At 42.4% G+C, this 21,513-nt stretch overlaps 1 protein-coding gene and 1 long non-coding RNA gene across 2 annotated transcripts; both read right to left on the bottom strand.

Annotated features, from left to right (window-relative positions):
- Nucleotides 1-13,322: 13,322 nt before the first annotated feature.
- LOC124265217 lies at nucleotides 13,323-14,125 on the bottom strand. The gene is made up of 2 exons (XR_006895386.1): nucleotides 13,967-14,125; nucleotides 13,323-13,618 (listed from the first exon to the last, which is right to left on the bottom strand). It is a non-coding gene; the product is annotated as an uncharacterized LOC124265217 (long non-coding RNA).
- A 1,013-nt stretch (nucleotides 14,126-15,138) lies between these two features.
- LOC124265222 (E3 ubiquitin-protein ligase TRIM71-like) lies at nucleotides 15,139-18,722 on the bottom strand. Its single transcript, XM_046700015.1, has 3 exons — nucleotides 18,637-18,722; nucleotides 17,231-17,522; nucleotides 15,139-16,982 (listed from the first exon to the last, which is right to left on the bottom strand). The coding sequence occupies exons 1-3, from the start codon at nucleotides 18,694-18,696 to the stop codon at nucleotides 15,346-15,348; spliced, it is 1,989 nt and encodes a 662-aa protein (XP_046555971.1). The 5' UTR covers nucleotides 18,697-18,722; the 3' UTR covers nucleotides 15,139-15,345.
- Nucleotides 18,723-21,513: the final 2,791 nt, after the last annotated feature.

Here is a 21,513-nt window from a genome sequence, read left to right as displayed (position 1 = left end):
ATCTTATATAGTGTATCCATTATAATGTATATCTTACATAGCGCCTATATCCACGTCTTGCTAGTATAATGTATATCTTATATAGCGCCTGTATCCACGCACCTTCGCTAGTATAATGTATATCTTATATAGCGCCCTGTATCCACGCACCTGCTAGTATAATGTATATCTTATATATCGCCTGTATCCACGCTCTTGCTAGTATAATGTATATCTTATATAGCGCCCGTATCCACGCCTTAAAGTATCATAATGTAGTATATAGCGCCTGTATACGCCTTGCTATATAATGTATATCTTATATAGCGCCTGTATCCACGCCTTGCTAGTATAAGTATAATGTATATCTTATATATAGCGCCTGTATCCACGCACCTGCTAGTATGAAGTATATTTCATATAGCGCCTGTATCCACGCTCTTGCTAGTATAATGTATATCTTATATAGCGCCTATATCCACGCTCTTGTTAGTATAATGTATATCTTATATAGCGCCTGTATCCGCGCACCTGCTAGTATAATGTATATCTTACATAGCGCCTATATCCACGCTCTTGCTAGTATAATGTATATCTTACATAGCGCCTGTATCCACGCCTTGCTAGTATAATGTACATCTTATATAGCGCCTATATCCACGCTCTTGCTAGTATAAGGTATATCTTATATAGCGCCTGTATCCACGCCTTGCTAGTATAATGTATATCTTATATAGCGCCTATATCCACGTACCTGCTAGTATAATGTATATCTTATATAGCGCCTATATCCACGCTCTTGCTAGTATAATGTATATCTTACATAGCGCCTGTATCCACGCTCTTGCTAGTATAGTGTATATCTTATATAGTGCCTGTATCCACGCACCTGCTAGTATAATGTATATCATATATAGCGCCTGTATCCACGCTCTTGCTAGTATAATGTATATCTTATATAGCGCCTGTATCGAGGCCCTTGCTAGTATAAGGTATATTTCATATATAGCGCCTGCATCCACGCTCTTGAAAAGTATAATGTATATGTTATATAGCGCCTGTATCCACGCACCTGCTAGTATGAAGTATATTTCATATAGCGCCTGTATCCACGCTCTTGCTAGTATAATGTATATCTTATATAGCGCCTATATCCACGCTCTTGTTAGTATAATGTATATCTTATATAGCGCCTGTATCCGCGCACCTGCTAGTATAATGTATATCTTACATAGCGCCTATATCCACGCCTTGCTAGTATAATGTATATCTTATATAAGCGCCTGTATCCACGCCTTTGCTAGTATAATGTACATCTTATATAGCGCCTATATCCACGCTCTTGCTAGTATAAGGTATATCTTATATGGCGCCTGTATCCACGCTCTTGCTAGTATAATGTATATCTTATATAGCGCCTATATCCACGTACCTGCTAGTATAATGTATATCTTATATAGCGCCTATATCCACGCTCTTGCTAGTATAATGTATATCTTACATAGCGCCTGTATCCACGCTCTTGCTAGTATAGTGTATATCTTATATAGTGCCTGTATCCACGCACCTGCTAGTATAATGTATATCATATATAGCGCCTGTATCCACGCCTTGCTAGTATAATGTATATCTTATATAGCGCCTGTATCAACGCACCTGCTAGTATAATGTATATCTTACATAGCGCCTGTATCCACGATCTTGCAAGTATAATGTATATCTTATATAGCGCCTGTATCCACGCACCTGCTAGGTATAATGTATATCTTATATAGCGCCTGTATCCACGCACCTGCTAGTATAATGTATATCTTATATAGCGCCTGTATCCATGCACCTGCTAGTATAATGTATATCTTATATAGCGCCTATATCCACGCTCTTGCTAGTATAATGTATATCTTATATAGCGCTCTGTATCCACGCACCTGCTAGTATAATGTATATCTTATATAGCGCCTGTATCCACGCACCTGCTAGTATAATGTATATCTTACATATCGCCTATATCCACGCTCTTTCTAGTATAATGTATATCTTATATAGCGCCTGTATCCACGCTCTTGAAAGTATAATGTATATCTTATATAGCGCCTGTATCCACGCCTTGCTAGTATAATGTATATCTTATATAGCGCCTGTATCGAGGCCCTTTGCTTAGTATAAGGTATATTTCATATAGCGCCTGCATCCACGCTCTTGAAAGTATAATGTATATGTTATATAGCGCCTGTATCCACGCACCTGCTAGTATGAAGTATATTTCATATGGCGCCTGTATCCACGCTCTTGCTGAGTATAATGTATATCTTATGGTAGCGCCTATATCCACGCTCTTGTTAGTATAATGTATATCTTATATAGCGCCTGTATCCGCGCACCTGCTAGTATAATGTATATCTTACATAGCGCCTATATCCACGCTCTTGCTAGTATAATGTATATCTTACATAGCGCCTGTATCCACGCTCTTGCTAGTCCCTGTATCCACGTATAATGTACATCTTATATAGCGCCTATATCCACGCTCTTGCTAGTATAAGGTATATCTTATATGGCGGCCTGTATCCACGCTCTTGCTAGTTATAATGTATATCTTATATAGCGCCTATATCCACGTACCTGCTAGTATAATGTATATCTTATATAGCGCCTATATCCACGCTCTTGCTAGTTATAATGTATATCTTACATATAGCGCCTGTATCCACGCTCTTGCTAGTATAATGTACATCTTATATAGCGCCTATATCCACGCTCTTGCTAGTTATAAGGTATATCTTATATAGCGCCTGTTTCCACGCACCTGCTAGTATAATGTATATCTTCTTTAGCGCCTATATCCACTTACCTGCTTATCTATATGCTCAAGGTGTCAAGACATTGTTTTCCCCGGTTAACGTACAGGTGAGGTAAGTTGTTAACAAACTCACTGCCCATGGTGAGACTATATGTGTGCTTCGTTGTGGGGCAGGACTGAAGTCCTAGAAACTCTCAGGAATCAAGCTGCCCATTAATAATGCAAACACGGTCACCTCCAACGACCCTCAGTGCCCAACGTTGCTTAACTTCAGTTGTGACCTGGGCTCTATGCACAGGACCACACAACACCACAATTACCTCTATTGTCAAAACCCAGGCAGACACAAAGAAGTTCACGGACCCTTGTTTAATCCATGCGCTGCATTATCTGACAGTGAGTGGCCGAAATATGCTGGAAATCGACAGTAATGAAATTATATGCGAAATTAGTCTGGCCTCAATCACCGGTTATTCCTGGAAACAAGCGGAACGTGAACTAGGATGACGAGGATTCAGCCCACGTGCATCACGTCACACATTATCAGTTAACTCTACAAGATAAAGCTGTGTCAGCTTCAAATATGTCAGTACTGTGCCACGGTAGTGCCTAGGGTGGTTGGGAGTCGTCTATTATTAACTTTGAAATTTGAGAGGTTGGTGTGCATTAATAAGTTGTTAGATTGCTCGATGACATCGAAAACATTATAAACATGAGAATACATTTAATGTGAATTTGACTGGGGGAGTTTTGTACGACATTTTATCTTTGGTGACATTACTTTCTGATGAATGTGATCGCTGTAAAACCTACGTCTGGTCTTCCGCCTTCTAGAAACTCCATCAGTTATTGAGACGCTCCCGACCTACATTGCTCGGACCAGAGTCAACACATGCCCACCATCTTGTGAAACCAGTCACCACACTTACCAGAAACATGATTTATGTAAACGGACCACATAAATATAATAACTTTCCAGTTTCCAAAACTACATTGAGTTTATGATATCCGGTTCTTGCTGCTTCCGGTTTATGATATCAGGTTCTTTCAGCTGTCCGGAATCTAAAGAGATTATATCTTTTACAGAACCATAGTCGTTAACCGCCACGACTGCATTGGCGCTGTTCTACTACAACAAGTCGCTTGTTTCACTGAAATAATCATTGTCAGTACAGAGATTACGAAGGCAACTAAACATTATCTATGATACCTGATTTAAACTCGTACCCTGTCGGTCTACCCAGCTAGCCTCATAACAGAACGTCAATATGTCCTAGACAAGACTCTGTATGTTTATCAGAAACAGAGTAGACATTTCTATTTGAAAAAAACAACAAAGTTATTTGATATTGTACAAACCGTAGTACCAATACGGGCTTTGCCGAACGATAGCCGAGATGATTATGTATGGGACGGAGACGAGCCGACTGCCTCTCTCATTGCTGTAGACAATAACGTGCATGCGTCTGTAGGTATTGTTGTGACGACGGACCAGCACAAGCTAGGATCCTGGTCGTCTGGCTGCAGTCTACTGTAAAGGATAACAACCTAGCATCGTGGTCGTCTAGTTGCAGCCTACTGTATACCAATACAATATACTTCAAATGTTTGTCTCTGGCTGTGTCAAGAACATGTAAGTTTTTAGGTTTTCTCAAAGGAACAAAGATGGAAACCAGGTACAAGCCCTCATCCAGCTAATTAGGACTTGGACTTGTACCTTGTCCTTCGCCAACTAAAGGCTGCACAACGATTGGAGTGAGGGAGCGCATGCGCTCTAGGGCAAGTAAACCAGTCGAGGTTAATCCGGTGGTTACGGGGCATCGTGATGATGATGAAGTCCCCTTCACGTGATAGTGTTTGTCATATTACCAAGACATTCAGTCGTCCGTAAATTTGGCGGGTCGATCGCAAACTAAACGAGACTTATTTGACGCCATGTTTTAAACTAGCTTAACCTTGTTCTTTGTAGCTATTAGCAGATGCGCATGCGCGGATTACTATATCCGGTTGACTTGTTCCTGCATTATTGACTTCCGTGAGGTTACAAACAAGAGTTTCATTTGTGTAACACTCGCCTTTGAATAGCTCCGCAAACCAAACTGGAATCTAATTATTAGAAGAGATTGAGCCCCGAGTTGAAGGATAATTGATTTGATTTGCCCAGTTTGTGGACTGTTCTGCCCTGTAAGGAGCAGGTTGGAGAACGATTTGCTTTGAAGTTCTCCTTAAATTAGATTTACGCCAAGCCGCACGGAGGATAAGTCGGCTGCTTGATGTCGTCCGCTGCGGGAGATACTCCGATTGGAACAAATTAATTGCGACATGAAACTGACAAGTGATGCCAACACACAGCTCAGATGGAAAGGAGGTGGTCGTTACTCCCATCACGTAATCGCTGTTTTTCTTCCGTTTCTCAGAGATTTTATCCCCCGTGTAGCTGACATGCGCAGTACTGCTAGTCCAGGACGTTGACACGACCTCACTAGAATGTTTCTACACCGGAGGATAGAGAGGAGGATCTTCTTTGTTCTCGAGAGTTCGATGACTGCATGGTCTTACTAAAACAACACAATCAGAAACTAAATGAAAGTTGAAACGCCGAGAAACCATGGAGTGCAGTCGGGCACAATCGACGTGTTCTTTTCGTGTTTCGTTTCGTTTCGTTTGCACTGACACCAAGCCCTCGAATCCGCTGATATCGATTTACAACGTTGTGTCCCTTAGAGCCGTACCAGGATCCGCTGACATTTGCTTCAAAGCCCAATATTCGTCTAGTAGTCTGTCCGGATTTTACGGATGCTGGTTGGTTTCATCATGGTGGTAAACATCTGCGGGTTTAACGTACAGCTGACGTTTAATCTTGTTGGTGCTGAGCCCAACTCACTCTTCACCCACTGAACCTCAACTCCGACGCATAGTTGTTCATAAATGTGAACCTGTTATGATTTATTTTGAACCCGTGAAGATCCGGGTTAGAATTGGTCTTCAGCAAACCATGTGTGTCGTTAGAGGCGACTAACGGGATCGGGTGGTCAGGCTCGCTGCCTTGGTTGACACAAGTCATCGTATCCCAATTGCGTAGATCAATACTCATGATGTTAGTCACTGGATTGTCTGGTCCAGACTCGATATTCGATATAGCTGGAATATTGCTGAGTGCGGCGTAAATCTAAACTCACTCACTCTTTTGATCGTTAAACAACAAACAAAGAAAACCTATTAATCACCTTGGCCAGCACTGGGACTTCGCCATGTTGGAACTTGCTTCAATAGATTCACTTGTTCACATGACTTCCACACTACACCACAGTCTGACGTTCACTGTGACCCATCTTTAAAGCTTTTCCACTGAATTGTCTACTAACCCTGAAAACAATCGCCTATTTCCAAAATGACCATCACGGTGTAGGCACTTTGTGCAGATGGATCGGAGAAACATGTATCACTACTCCATTGAAGACCGCGGTATGCAGTGAGAGGAATGAGCTCAGTGACCATAAGGAGTTGACCAGTGAGTTAATAGAAAACATGTACGTTTAATGCAGTGAAAGTAATATTATGTTATGCGTTATTGCTAAAAATATCAACGGTTAAAAACGTTAATATGATTTCATTTATATCATTCACTGAGGAGAGTTCCCTTTACACTGTATATTCTAGCTGAGTTCTGGAGAGCTAATTATGAGGCTAATCGTTAACTCGGTTCATCAATGAGGCTATCGACCAGGGTGCTCCCAGCTACTCTGAAAACACAACCAGACCCCCGAGGCTCATGTCGGTCACGTGACATGAGTCATGCTCCAACATTGATCAAGTTACGTCAGTGATCGTCTTGCTGTTGGGTGTGGTCAAAATATGCCGTCCATTCACTTAATGGAAGGACACACGTGTGAGAAATATATGTTCTGGATAATAAAATCATTCATCTTGTTTTCGATGTACAGCTACAGTTTAATGTCGCGTTCAAGATTATTGCGCGTATACAGCAACGTCAATTCTCATCGTGTAATTGTGTTGTCGGTTATATAGTACTAGACCACAAGGTAACACCCCGACTCCGAGCCACCCGTCCATGTTTTATCCCCTAATTCCGAGCTCATGCAGTGCAACAAGAACCATCTTACAACGTCTGTTTGTGTGACGAGGTCTGGGACCGAACTACCGGCCTTCCGCTCTCCGGGCAGACGCTTCATCCACTAGACCACGGGTGTGGTCCCTTATTAGAAGTACACAATACATCCCACGGGGTCGGTCCCGTGTCAGATGGTCCGAGATAGGATGTGTCCCCATCTGTCTGTGCTGGACATGAGGGGCGACTGGGATCGGGTGGTCAGGTTCGCGGACTTGGTAGATTGCCTGTCTGGCAAAAATTCAATTAATTACGGGCAACCGTGATATATCTGGAACTGTAGAACATTGCTGAAAGCAGCCTTAGCATGATAGATCGGTGCTCATGCTGTTGAACACTGGGATGTCGGGTCCAGACTCGGCTATTTACAGACCGCAGCCATGTAGCTGTTACATTTCTGAGTGCGGTGTTAAACAACAAACCAACCAACCTTATTATAACAACAAAGCCTTCAAAATGTAATTGTGAAGTATTGCAGTACACTGAGATTAAGAGCACACGATTTACTGCACGGTGACATCATAATGTGGTACAGATTTTACAGTATCTTACACTTTGAATAGGTAACACTGTCCTGCCTTTAATATACAAAAGGTGCATTGATAAAACAATGAATGAATTTGCCATGGCCGCCACCATGGCCGCCATCACGGGGACGTCACATTAATCACGATTGCCCCTGTTCCGGATATGACCTCAGAGTCTCGTCAATTGTTGTCCATCTCCACTCAACCGTGACGTCACATTAATCACGATATTATCGACAGCTGCCATGAGGTTCCGACCCGATATGATTAGGCCACGTGGTCAGAATGACAAACGTGATTGGACAGAGGGTTGTACGTGAACGTCCGCGGGTCACGTGCACCATGATTTACCGGAAGCGGAAGTTGGGATCAAATGACTTGATTCAGTTCGACACGGCCCATATCAGGGCTTTGGGACATGGCAATGGTCCGGCCTTCGTATCAACTGATCGGGGGTGTTTGGAATCTAATCACTCGACACATGTAATTAGAGAGTTGCTAAGAAAGCAATCATGCCAGACCATGTCTCTGGACTGGCCAAATTATTTCACAATGGGGTTGGGAGAATAGAGTCGTTTTCTGTTTGTAACGTAGGATTCGCGTTATTACGTTAGTGTCGGAGTCCAGCCCGGAACACCCAGAATTGCTGGAGACATGCAGGACATGCTCGAAGACACTGAAACCGTTGATTTCGGGAAAGGCCCGGGTGATATTCTACAAAATTCATAAGGACACTTGGTGTTTGTGTAAGATCATGGTGATGGTTGATTGTTCTAAGCCCCACATAGATGGAACCAAATATGTAATTGGGGACATTTCTTCATGCTGATAAACTTGAGTCAATGGAGCATTTGTTTTCCCTGGGACAAGTCTGTAAAATACGGTGGAGCGTATGACCTTCAGAATCCCGGGATTATGTGACCCTTCGCACGAGTGTAGAGTGCTTTCTTTCACGTGTATAATGTTTAAAGAGCATCGCTAGTGTCCCTCCTTGACATTGCCGGAACATCGCTAAATGTGGTGCAAAACCTCACTCACTCACTCACTCATTTAATCTCTCACTCACCCAGTCACTTTCTGCTAAACATGCGTGTTTACATTAGCGAATATATCAAATATTGCATGCGATCTGCAGATACCTATAACACACAACGAGAATGAGAAATGTCAACGTGAAAGAGGATATTTAAAATGTCAGCACTCAAGATAGGTTTCTCTGATTGCAACATGAAACTACCTGTCGTATCTGTTGTAAAGTCTTCACCTAATTAGATAAGATAGAGCAGAAGTCATTTTGACATTATTCGACATTCGGAGTAAATCCCGAGTGGAGATATTCTACTCATTGTAAATCTGATTTGTTTATGTTATATCAGGTCCTGTTGGCGTTATAGGGGAGGGAAACCCGAAGTAATGCAGTTGTTAGACGTAGGTTTGTAGGTGTAACGAAATAATTACATCGTCAGTGAGAGTCCATCATAGCAGCTGCAGCAGACATCCTGGTGTTTTTAGCTGTGAAGCCGACACTGTCACGTGAGATACGTGATACACAGCCTCGTGACAACTTCATATACACAGGCTTTCTTACGCTGACATTTGTCACGTGACGTCGAGCCGTCACCAGAGCAATGTGATTTACTCCATTAAACATAATCAATTTGTGCACAAGCTGGGCAGTGTTTGGAATAACACGATCCTGTGGCGTTCATTAGGACACAACCAGTTGGTGTCCTTAGGGCGGGCAATTCTGGCTGAACAAAATTTGCAGGAATACATGACACGTTTTATGGATAACAAATTATTTTTATTCTTTTGACGATTTCTGAGCTAATTCTTTTTTTAACAGCTGATTAAAGTCACCTACGAAAGAAGCAAGAATTAGCTCTGAAACGTATCATGTATTCATTTTCGTCCAACTTCTAAATGCCTTTCAAGAACGAGATTGTTTTGTCTCAAGTTAGTACGTTCACATTCGCGTTTTTTATAAATAATTGTATGATAATTCATCTTGCTTTTAGACTAATGAATTTGACGGCCAATATGTTTGATTACGAAACCTCTTTTTCCAGACCCTCGCAGTATGCCGCCTCAACCGCAGTGTGTGGAGCTGCGGACAATGGGCTATGACGTGGATCGCTTCGTAGGTAAAATGAACAAAGGCCTGCTTTGCTGTGTGTGTCGTGACGTCCTAGAAGACCCCAGCAAGCACCTTTTGAACACGCGTTTTGTCGTAAAGTGCTATCTCGGCTGGCTCGTGCACTTCCTGTCCAAAGACCGCCATCCATTACGTCCGTCAAACTAACGCCCCTTGTTCCGGTACATGAAAAACGATCTTGTCAGGTTGAGCGTCCAGTGTAAGAATTTCCGCAAAGGGGTGTGAACACATCGGCAATCTGGAGACTGTAAGCAAACACGAGGAGGTATGTCCTCAACAGCCAGACCCATGCCCAAACAAGGGGTGCACGTGCACCGCCACCCTGCAGAGCTCGAGCAGCACGTGCACAACATGACGCGTCTCAGCAGACGATAACACCAACAACCTTCTGACATCGCAGCAACAGCAACCAGGGTGGTAAGGTCACGACCTTGTAGTCATGCAAACATGGGAGATAACTCCGGCAACCAGAGAAGGTTTCTCTTGCTGCTTGGCAAGGGGAGGAACGACATGCGTGCCAGTCAAGGCAACATGTAGAAACTGTCCGATTTTTAGTGCTTGAACGAAAGATACCTCAATGCCTATTGGACTCGACTGATTTGAATGAATGCTATTGATAGTGGCGTGCACAGAGACAGCTGCAATGCTTTCATCGATATTTGAATTTGCACCCGTAAATTCCACAAGGATTGAATTCACAAGATCCAATGGAATATATTTTCCTACTGCGATTGTGTTTGTTGAAGATATCAGCTGTCCATGTAAGAACATTCAATTCACAGTATCGATTAAAGGCTGGCACCGTGAACGCCACAACCACGTCTTCAAATGACGTAACAGCGTCGACACTGGTGCATCCAGCATCCCCAACGTCCTTTAACGTGAGTGTTCCACATCGCGTCATGAAAAGTGATTTCTTAAGTGCTACGATATACCGCTGAAGTCTGGACAGGCAGAAACATCACAGATACCCTGGGCCCGGTCGCACAAAGTGAGCTAAGCACTGCAGTTACGACCCTTATAAACCGATTTGGTGTGGAATACCGGTGTGGAATAAAAGTAAAATATCTGAATACCATGGGATTGCGTTCTGCGAATCATTGTCCTAAAACTGTGGTCGTTTGTGCAGGAGGACCAAGGACCATCGACCACGAATTTGAAAAACGTTAAGATGGTTACTGTTATATCTGTAACAGTTATTGTATGGATTGTTGTGTGGTTCATACATGGATTGTTGTGTGGATCATACATGGATTGTTGTGTGGATCATACATGGATTGTTGTGTGGATCACACATGGATTGGTATGTGGATCACACACTGATTGGTATGTGGATCATACATAGATTGTTGTGTGGATCATACATGGATTGGTATGTGGATCATACATGGATTGTTGTGTGGATCATACATTGATTGTTGTGTGGATCATGCATGGATTGGTATGTGGATCATACATAGATTGTTGTGTGGATCATACATGGCTTGTTGTGTGGATCACACATGGATTGTTGTGTGGATCATACATGGATTGTTGTGTGGATCACACAATGGATTGTTGTGTGGATCATACATGGATTGTTGTGTGGATCATACATGGAATTGTTATGAGGATCATACATTGACTGCTGTGTGGATCATACAATGGATTGTTGTGTGGATCATACATGGATTGTTGTGTGGATCATACATGAATTGTTGTGTGAATCATACATGGATTGTTATGTAGATCATACATCGATTGTTGTGTGGATCATACATTGATTGGTATGTGGATCATACATAGATTGTTGTGTGGATCACACATGGATTGTTGTGTGGATCATACATGGATTGTTGTGTGGATCACACAAGGATTGTTGTGTGGATCATACTTGGATTGTTGTGTGGATCATACATGGATTGTTGTGTGGATCATACATTGATTGTTGTGTGGATCACACATGGATTGTTGTGTGGATGATACATGGATTGTTGTCTAGATCACACAAGGATTTTTGTGTGGATCATACATGGATTGTTATTTGGATCATACATGGATTGTTGTGTGGATCACATATGGATTGGTGTGTGGATCATACATGGATTGTTATGTGGATCTTACATGGATTGTTGTGTGGATCATACATAGATCTTGTGTTAAGACTCCACAAACGAATGCCGCTACGTACTATTTAGTGACCATTGATGGTGTTTAGTTGATTCTGACGCTGTGTAAATGATTTAGCTGACAATGTCCTTGGTACAGAATGTGCATTTATTGTAGTCTTCCTGGATACAAGTTCTTGTCTTTTTGTAAGATGGTTTGGTGTTATTAATAAATTATTCTCAGTAAATGTAACCTTTGGATTTCCGATACTTTTACTTGACCATTTGTTGACGCCAGCACAACTATTCAACGTTACAAATGTGTTTTACAATACATCAATACATGTGTAAACAGTACCTTTAAACAGTATGGAACGTTTTGCAAAATCTAGTTTAGAACAGTTGACTTAAGAAAATGGCTACATTTACACTAGTGAGTCTAAACTTTTGATGGGCAGTATAGTAAATATTTATTATCGGTGGAACGTTATGTCCCTGATTGTCGAGGATGGTACGCACTAATATACTAAATCGTTGGTGAAATAGCTTTACTAGTTTAAACATTCCCTGTAGATTTCAATAATATTGTTTCTGTAAATGAACGTAACGTTTTGTCATATATCGTACAATAATGGGGAACTGTTTCGTCAATCACTTTCCAAGAATACATAACCAATAACGAGCTTGGAAGTGGTGTCAAGCGAATTATAGATGTTTAACATGAGGCGAAATCTATTTTAGCAGCAGACACCACCTGAAAGAGTTTATGCAAGACAGCAGCATTTTGTATCATTCAATGGATGCATTCTGTACATACGACTGTCTCAATCTTGGAGTTATATTATTCAGTACAACAGTTGATATAAACACCGTTGTTTGTTGTGTTTCTCCAACTCTTGATCCGGCGACGATGTCGGTTGTCTTGTGTGGGTTTTAGACAGTGTGTCACTCACTCTGCCGTCACTGCCCTTGACCACATGGTAAACAACGTGGACAACAACATGGACACCATCGTGGAAAACGACATCACAACATGGACTACAACATGTCCATGGACATTGACAACAACAGTGACAACGACACTGGCAGCAACGTTGTAGCAGTAGCCCACGGAGAGACCATCTCCCTACTCATTCACATCACACTGACTCCGAACCAACCAGTCTTTGGTTGTTATCAATGCCGAGCGTTCCTAAGGGTACCAACTGGTACCATCTTTTAACCTGGTAAGACGCGACCGGGGATCGAACCTCCCACCCTCTCTAGGCAGACGCTCTGTCCACTCAACTACGTAAGGGTCTATGACGTATGTGAGGTGGAGGCTACGCAATGTTTTGTGTAGGGAGGTGACCGACTGGTTTAGATATTGTTTGTTTCATGTTTCATGCCGCGCCCAGAATTATCCAAGCTATCTGATAGATTGATTGTGGCAGTAGTTACCCTTAGATTGGTTAATAAAAATGAGTGAGTTTAGTTTTACGCCGCTTTTAGCAATATCACGACGGGGATCACCAGAAATGGGCTTCACACGTGGAATCGAACCCTGATCTTCTGCGTACCTAACGAATGCTTTAACCACAAAGCTACCCCACCGCCCAGGTTCCTAAATGAACTCGATGGGAAACCAATGTACAACAAAGCAGAGTATTCTTACATGAACCAAGTTTACAGATTGATACAAATCACTACACATGTATTACGTTTCTATTTCTTTTCAGACGTTTTACATCTGTACACAGCAGCCGTCGCTTTCAGTTTCAACAAAATAAGTAAATACACGTGTGACAGCTTCATCACTTGATTGTATGGTCTGACTACATGTCACCGTCACATAGGAGTTACTTTGTGATGTTTCGTGACAATAAGGACAACTAGATAAACCTTGTTGTAGACAGACAAGAGGACACACCCACAACACTACCATCTTCTGTCTGTATGTTTCTACCAGAATGTCCTGACATGTAGTAGCATAACACTACCATCATCTGTCTGTATGTTTCTACCAGAATGTCCTGACAAGTAGCAGCACAACACTACCATCATCTGTCTGTATGTTCCTACCAGAATGTCCTGACATGTAGGAGCACAACACTACCATTATCTGTCTGTATGTTCCTACCAGAATGTCCTGACATGTAACAGCACAACAATACCACCATCTGTCTATATGTTTCTACCAGAATGTCCTGACATGTAGGAGCACAACACTACCATCTTCTGTCTATATGTTTCTACCAGAATGTCCTGACATGTAACAGCACAACACTACCATCTTCTGTCAGTATATACCTACCAGAATGTCCTGACATGTATCAGCTCAACACTACCATCATCTGTCTATATGTTTCTACCAGAATGTCCTGACATGTAGCAGCACAACTCTACCATCTTCTGTCTATATGTTTCTACCAGAATGTCCTGACATGTAGGAGCACAACACTACCATCATCTGTCTATATGTTTTTACCAGAATGTCCTGACATGTAGCAGCACAACACTACCATCTTCTGTCAGTATGTTCCTGCCAGAATGTCCTGACATGTAGCAGCACAACACTACCATCTTCTGTCTATATGTTTCTACCAGAATGTCCTGACATGTAACATCACAACACTACCATCATCTGTCAGTATGTTCCTACCAGAATGTCCTGACATGTAGCAGCACAACACTACCATCATCTGTCAGTATGTTCCTACCAGAATGTCCTGACATGTAGCAGCACAACACTACCATCATCTGTCTGTATGTTCCTACAAAAATCACCTGACATGTAGCAGCACAACACTACCATCATCTGTCTGTATGTTTCAACCAGAATGTCCTGACATGTAGCAGCACAACACTACCATCATCTGGCTGTATGTTCCTACCAGAATGTCCTGATATGTAGCAGCACAACACTACCATCATCTGTCTATATGTTCCTACCAGAATGTCCTGACATGTAGCAGCACAACACTACCATCATCTGTCTGTATGTTCCTACCAGAAGGTCCTGACATATAGGAGCACAACACTACCATCATCTGTCTGTACTTTCCTACCAGAATGTCCTGACATGTAGCAGCACAACACTACCATCATCTGTCTGTATGTTCCTACAAGAATGTCCAGATATGTAGCAGCACAACACTACCATCATCTGTCTGTATGTTCCTACCAGAATGTCCTGATATGCAGCAGCACAACACTACCATCATCTGTCTGTATGTTTCTACCAGAATGTCCAGATATGTAGCAGCACAACACTACTACCATCTGTCTGTATGTTCCTACCAGAATGTCCTGATATGTAGCAGCACAACACTACCATCATCTGTCTGTATGTTCCTACCAGAATGTCCTGATATGTAGGAGCACAACACTACCATCTTCTGTCTGTATGTTTCTACCAGAATGTCCTGACATGTAGCAGCACAACACTACCATCTTCTGTCTGTCTGTTTCTACCAGAATGTCCTAACATGTAACAGCACAACACTACCATCATCTGTCTGTATGTTCCTACCGTAATGTCCTGACATGTAGCAGCACAACACTACCATCATCTGTCAGTATGTTCCTACCACAATGTCCTGACATGTAGCAGCACAACACTATCATCTTCTGTCTATATGTTTCTACCAGAATGTCCTGACATGTAGCAGCAGCTCATCGGTATTTCTCTATTTACACGAGAACGTCTGTATGACACCTTTGAGAAGACAAACACGCAGCCACCCTCTCTCATCTATACACAGTCCACGTGGACTCTGAATAAAGTCCTTGGATGTCAGCAGATTTTGTACAAACTGTCCTGACTCAGTCCGATGGATGACTCTGTGTAGACTGTAGTCTGTAACCAGGATGCCGCCTGTGCCGGTACTTGTGATACCCCGAGGATACATCAGTGCTGTGTCTCCTGTAGGTCTGTAGTTGAACACCACATCTCCCTCGGGGGTCAGACACACGATACACTTGGTTCCTATGTCAGACACCAGTGTGTTACCTGTCCTCGTGGTACTGAGGAAGTTGGGATCCTGTAAGATGTTGTTACCTTTATGACGTGGACTGATAGACCTCAGCACGTTTCCTGTCATATCCAGGATATCAACACAGGGAGGAGAGTGGGAACTAGCTGCTAGTGTTGATGGAGTCAGGGACGTTATACCCATATACTGTTTGCTGGTTGTGATGGTTGTCTGTAACTCCAGGTCTGGTTTGACTTTTACTGTTACAATCTGTTTGGTGTTTGGTACAGTGACAGCTACCCGATCGTGTGTCAACTTCGTAATATCATAGGGATCTTCATCAACCAGGAGCTTACTGTGGCCTGGCTGATTGTTGCTGGTGTAGAAGGACTTCACACTCCTGTTGTTGTAGTCGGTGTCTCTACCACCCACCACCTCCACTGTCACTCCAGTAGGCCACACTGTACGTGTATCGCCTGCCACTTTGACGTCAATGGTGTCGTGTAACACAGGAGTAGCCTTCAGGTCCAGCACACTCTCATACAGGACCTCTATCTCACCCACCTGTAGATCGTTCAGTGCTTTACTCAGCTTGTCTGTGTCCTGTCGGAATGTGACACTGGCTATTCTTCCTCCCTCCTTCAGGTCAGCGTCTCCGACAGCCTCCACATCACCGGTCTCACATCCCTGATACATCTCATACACATCCATGTCACACTCCGATTGTAGAGCCTGGTCTATCAGCTCCGTCTGTTGTTGGTACATCTGTACTGACATCTCACCTGACTTTATGTCTGCTTTCATTTGTCCGATGTATTTGTCTGACATCTCTTTCAGTTCATTTAGAAGTCTCCGTTTCTTGAGTTTAATCTGTTGTATCGCCTTGACAGTTTCAGAGTTAATATGTGATTTCATTTCTTTAAATCGAAATGTTTCGTCTTCAACCTTGGATTTCTTTGTCTCAATCTCTTTGTGGATTTTCTCCTTTCTCTGTGACAAATTGCCCGTCGCCCGCGTCAGTGCTGCTTTCATTGCCTGCATCTCTGATTCCAAGCTGACCACAGAGACACACTGCCTGTGGTAGATGGTACAACAGGTTTGGCAAACAGCTTTCCCGCAATCTTTACACAACAACTGAACACTTTCATCCTTGTGTTCTTTACACATGACCACCCGCCTTCGTTTGATCTTGACCTCCCCGAACAGGTCAGTGACATCGTGGTGACGAGCTGATGGGATGCGGTTGTGAACTCTGACGCATCTCCCACATAACGCATCATCACACACATAGCACCAAACAGTGGCAGGAGTTGTCTCCCCTTCCTCTTTACAATAGCTGCAGCAGGTTGTATCTGAAAGATGAGGTTGTACGTTGTAGGTGTTTAACGTTCAGTACACTGGTGTATCGATGACAGATTGTACAAAATACCTAACACAAATAATATTTGTTATGTTGCCACTGAAAAACACTGAAATTATCATGATGCTTGGAAATACAGATACATATTTTTATCTCACATTCTGTTATTTGAAGTCATTGTGGTGAAATAGCCTATACTTCTGAGTCATTATGATACGGAGGTATTTAACACGTGTCTACCTTTAGATCCCGGACCAAACGAGTCCAAGAGTCCCTGGATGAGAAAGATAGGTTTGACGTCATCCGCCCACTTCTCCACGGGTCTGTCAGGGGCAGACACTTTCGTCATCTTGCTGCAGAATGGACACAGGAGGGACTTAGCACTGATAGCTTCTGGTCTGGTTTTGGTGTAGTTGACGATACATTTCCGACAGAAGGTGTGATTACACACAAGTGTACATGGATTACTGAAGACGCCGGAGCAGATGATACAGGTTAAGTAATGTTCCGTCAGCTTCTGAGAGGTAGCCATCTGAAAGAGGACATGAAGCATTGATTGTTTAGGGGCTGTAAGGATTCGCCGTGCAGAGTTGCGTCCCTTAGACGTGGCAGTAACCTATGATTGTTGGAATCCCACCAGATTGGTCTTGATTATGGTTTTGGTTTCGTCATAGCCGTACTCGTGGGTTTCGCTGTTCAGCCAATAAACAAACAAACAAATGGATCGATCAATCAACCCTACTAATCATGAAGAGTTTTAGTGAATGAACTCACAAACGTAACACGCTCTATCCAACACAGTGTTAAATCCGGATTCACGGGAGGACTTACTGAGTTTACTTTGAAACACGTAGCGATTACAGAGTTGCATCTGATAGTGTGTATGGAGAGTGTTACTTTATCACATACTTCGTCACCTCTGTGTATAGAGAGTGTTACTTTATCACATATTTCATCATCTCTGTGTATGGAAAGTGTTACTTTATCACATATTTCATCACCTCTGTGCATGCAGAGTGTTACTTTATCACATACTTCATCACCTCTGTGTATAGAGACTGTTACTTTATCACATACTTCATCACCTCTGTGTATGGAGAGTGTTACTTTTCACATACTTCATCACCTCTGTGTATAGAGAGTGTTACTTTATCACATACTTCATCACCTCGGTGTATAGAGAGTGTTACTTTATCACATACTTCGTCATCATGTCACCACAAGGCTCGTATCATTATCATAACGAAAGTATTGCATATCTAACTTCCGGGTTGAGAAGAGGCTTGAAATTTTGGATTTATGACCCTGTAATTCCAACAGAGTGTTAAGATGTCACACGTATAAGTATTTCAAGGCAATTTACACCTTTCTATGATATTTACATTAGCACACAAATGTCCTGTTTCAACCTCAACAGTGAGCTTGGCGCTTGTATGACCCAGTTCAATAACGAAAGTACAAGCATAAGAAATAACTGACATTGTATAATCTACAAACAGGGAATTTCTCGTTTTAAACGTGTGTATATTATGTGACTTTTCGTCAGATATGTCATCATTCGAACCCAAAATTATTCTCAAATCAATATATCCGCCCTTCAGAGGTACGAAATATCGTCTCTGTGTTTCCGAGCACACAACACCTACCTTCTCGGCTCGGTCGTCAAGAGCGGTGTAGAGGGAAATTGTACCCCAGGTGTAAAACATCTCCTCTATTGATATGATTACCTCGGTTCTCGGATGGAGGTTACCTGACGTATGTGGGGTAGGGGTAAACTGCTGGTTAGTATACAACGCGTATTCTTATAATCGACATGTGTGATGGAGATGTTGTGAGGCTGTGGATGGGTGCAGGAAGCGAATTCCAACGTGCTGAATGGGTTGTTGAGGACCAATTCTAACCCGGATCTTCACGGGTGAAGCTATGTGAAGTTGGTCTGTAGATATAGTCTAGATGAGACAATCCAGAGACTGACATGCTGAGCATCGACCTCAGCAAACAGGATACGGTAAAATGCAGCAACCACGCCGTAACACAAGATCCCTTCCGTTTCCTCTTACAACCACATGATGTATTGAGGCTAACTTCTACCCTATGACATCATAGTTGTACCTAACGATAGCACACCTCCAATAAGTCTCAAACACAGTCCAGAATTACTATATACGTCCCGTTCCATAGTCAACCCCTTTTTACGTGGTTTCCGTTGTAATAGCAACGCTGCTGCAGTTTCCAGGAATAATTCCACAAATGTCTCAAGACGTCTCTCTTCGTCCTAAGTTATATTGGCATTACTGACAAAGGTCAGGAGTTTAAACAGTTTACTGCTGGTACGGATGCCGACGAGCATGGCAAGGGTCATGACAAATCGGATGATAATCGGGATTCGAACCTGTGATCAGCGTATCCTGCTACACCTTAAAATATACAATTCCCATCCGTTTTGCCATCATGGTAACCTGTCTCGCTCTCGGACTTCATCAACAGAGAGGTAAATATTTAAGGGTGTAATGTCGGTTGACATCATTATTGATTTCAAATCAAGGTTACTGGAGATCGGACTGTAACATGGCAGAAGGATGTTGAAGGTCAAGACTGTCTGCCATCTTCATCACCGCCAGGATCAGATGAAGCGGGATCCACGCATATAGTTACACGACAGTTATCCTTCGTTTGTGTCCTCTGATTACTTTCACAGTATTGTGATTTTGTCAATGCCTCCACAATAGATTTTCAGTTTTCTGATCCCTTTCTGTGTCCCGGAGCCATTGAAGTCTTCACAGTTGACAATTCCAACACCGAGATTGTACACATGGACACCGAGCTGTGGTACTGAGTGCTACAGACATCCCGATAGGTAGTTCCAGGTTGTCATTTCTGTCTGAGATCGAAACAGTCTCTGACGACTTCATTGTAAGGGGAGCAGCGAGGTTTAAACTTGTCGGCAGATTAAACGTCTTAATACAAGGTATATGCATTTGTCAGACAAATGCAGCGTAAATCCTTGATATTGTTAAGGTAATATATCAAGTAATATATCATATCAAGGTAATGGCGTCCACTCTAATCCCGACCACACACTTTCAGTTTCATACATAAATTAATATTAATAATAATAATGACTATTTATAAAGCGCTCTTGCTAGTATAATGTATATCTTATATAGCGCCTGTATCCTCGCTCTTGCTAGTATAATGTATATCTTATATAGCGCCTGTATCCACGCTCTTGCTAGTATAATTTATATCTTATATAGCGCCTGTATCCACGCTCTTGCTAGTATAATGTATATTTTACATAGCGCCAGTATCCACGCTCTTGCTAGTATAAGGTATATCTTATATAGCGCCTGTATCCACGCTCTTGCTAGTATAAGGTATATCTTATATAGCGCCTGTATCCACGCTCTTGCTAGTATAATGTATATCTTATATAGCGCCTGTATCCACGCTCTTGCTAGTATAATGTATATTTTACATAGCGCCAGTATCCACGCTCTTGCTAGTATAAGGTATATCTTATATAGCACCTATATCCACGCTCTTGCTAGTATAATATATATCTTACATAGTGCCTGTATCCACGCTCTTGCTGGTATAAGGTATATCTTGTATAGCGTCTGTATCATCGCTCTTGCTTGTATCATCATCATCATCATCATCTTTATTTCCTCCATTAGGAGATTATTGTGAAGATATTTACAAATTTGGACAGTAGATGGACATTTACATGTTTTCAAAAAGAGATGTTAGTAATTAAGGAGTTGGTTTGATTAGGAATTGCAAACATATTGGAACATGTATAATATCACGGATAAAGTATCGTTCATATGTCTGTGGCATCTGCATAATGCCTCTCACTGTTCATAATTGTGAATTGAAAGCTCTCTTTGGTAGGTGGCCATGATTTTCATTACAAATGATGCACTTAGGTCATAGAATAGGTCACTGCAATCAGAGTCAGATATTGCATCACAGGGTCGTCCGATCAGGTGCTGAAGGAGAGACTCGTCGTCAGTGCTACTTAGAGTCACTGTCAATTGAAGTGGGAATCTGTCTGTGATGACTGACCAGAAGTTGTCATAATGGTCCCTCAGATGGTTACATGATAACATCACGTGTCTCAGTAGGTCAGTGTACACAGTGTTGCACAGGTCACATCGTGTGTGGGTTTGTTGTGGAACTGCTACCCACACCGAAGCCAGGTGAGTATATTGTCGGATGTACTCTCTGTTTCTGGCTCGGATCCAAACTGATGCTGGTCCTGGAACGTCATGTAGCATTCTGAATCGTGCAAAGTCTGGGTGATTGCTTGTGCGTTCTGTCCATTCAGCACTGTATTTGGTAGCGATTCTGTGGGTGATTAGTCTCTTCCACTCGTATTTGCTTGGTAGAATGTTGCTAGTCAAGTACCGATTCAGAGTGTCCAGCAAGTTGTACTTCTGTAGGACATTGATTATGTGAGGTATGAAGCCTGTCTGTTGATAGTTGCGGTTATGAAGATATTGATATATTCTTCTGTG

The sequence above is a fragment of the Haliotis rubra genome, unplaced genomic scaffold (assembly GCF_003918875.1).
Source record: "Haliotis rubra isolate DU_JTF1 unplaced genomic scaffold, ASM391887v1 Scf967, whole genome shotgun sequence".
Classification (NCBI taxonomy): Eukaryota; Metazoa; Mollusca; class Gastropoda; order Lepetellida; family Haliotidae; genus Haliotis; species Haliotis rubra.
Note: the sequence above shows the minus strand (reverse complement) of the source record. Positions and strands in the feature narration are given on the sequence as shown.

Coding starts and splice junctions, on each gene's coding strand:
- LOC124265222 (XM_046700015.1), bottom strand. CDS start 18,696: ATGTTTTACACCTGGGGTACAATTTCCCTCTACACCGCTCTTGACGAC. Junction 17,523..18,636: donor TTGACGACCGAGCCGAGAAG/GTAGGTGTTGTG, acceptor GTCCTCTTTCAG/ATGGCTACCTCTCAGAAGCT. Junction 16,983..17,230: donor GTTTGGTCCGGGATCTAAAG/GTAGACACGTGT, acceptor CTCATCTTTCAG/ATACAACCTGCTGCAGCTAT.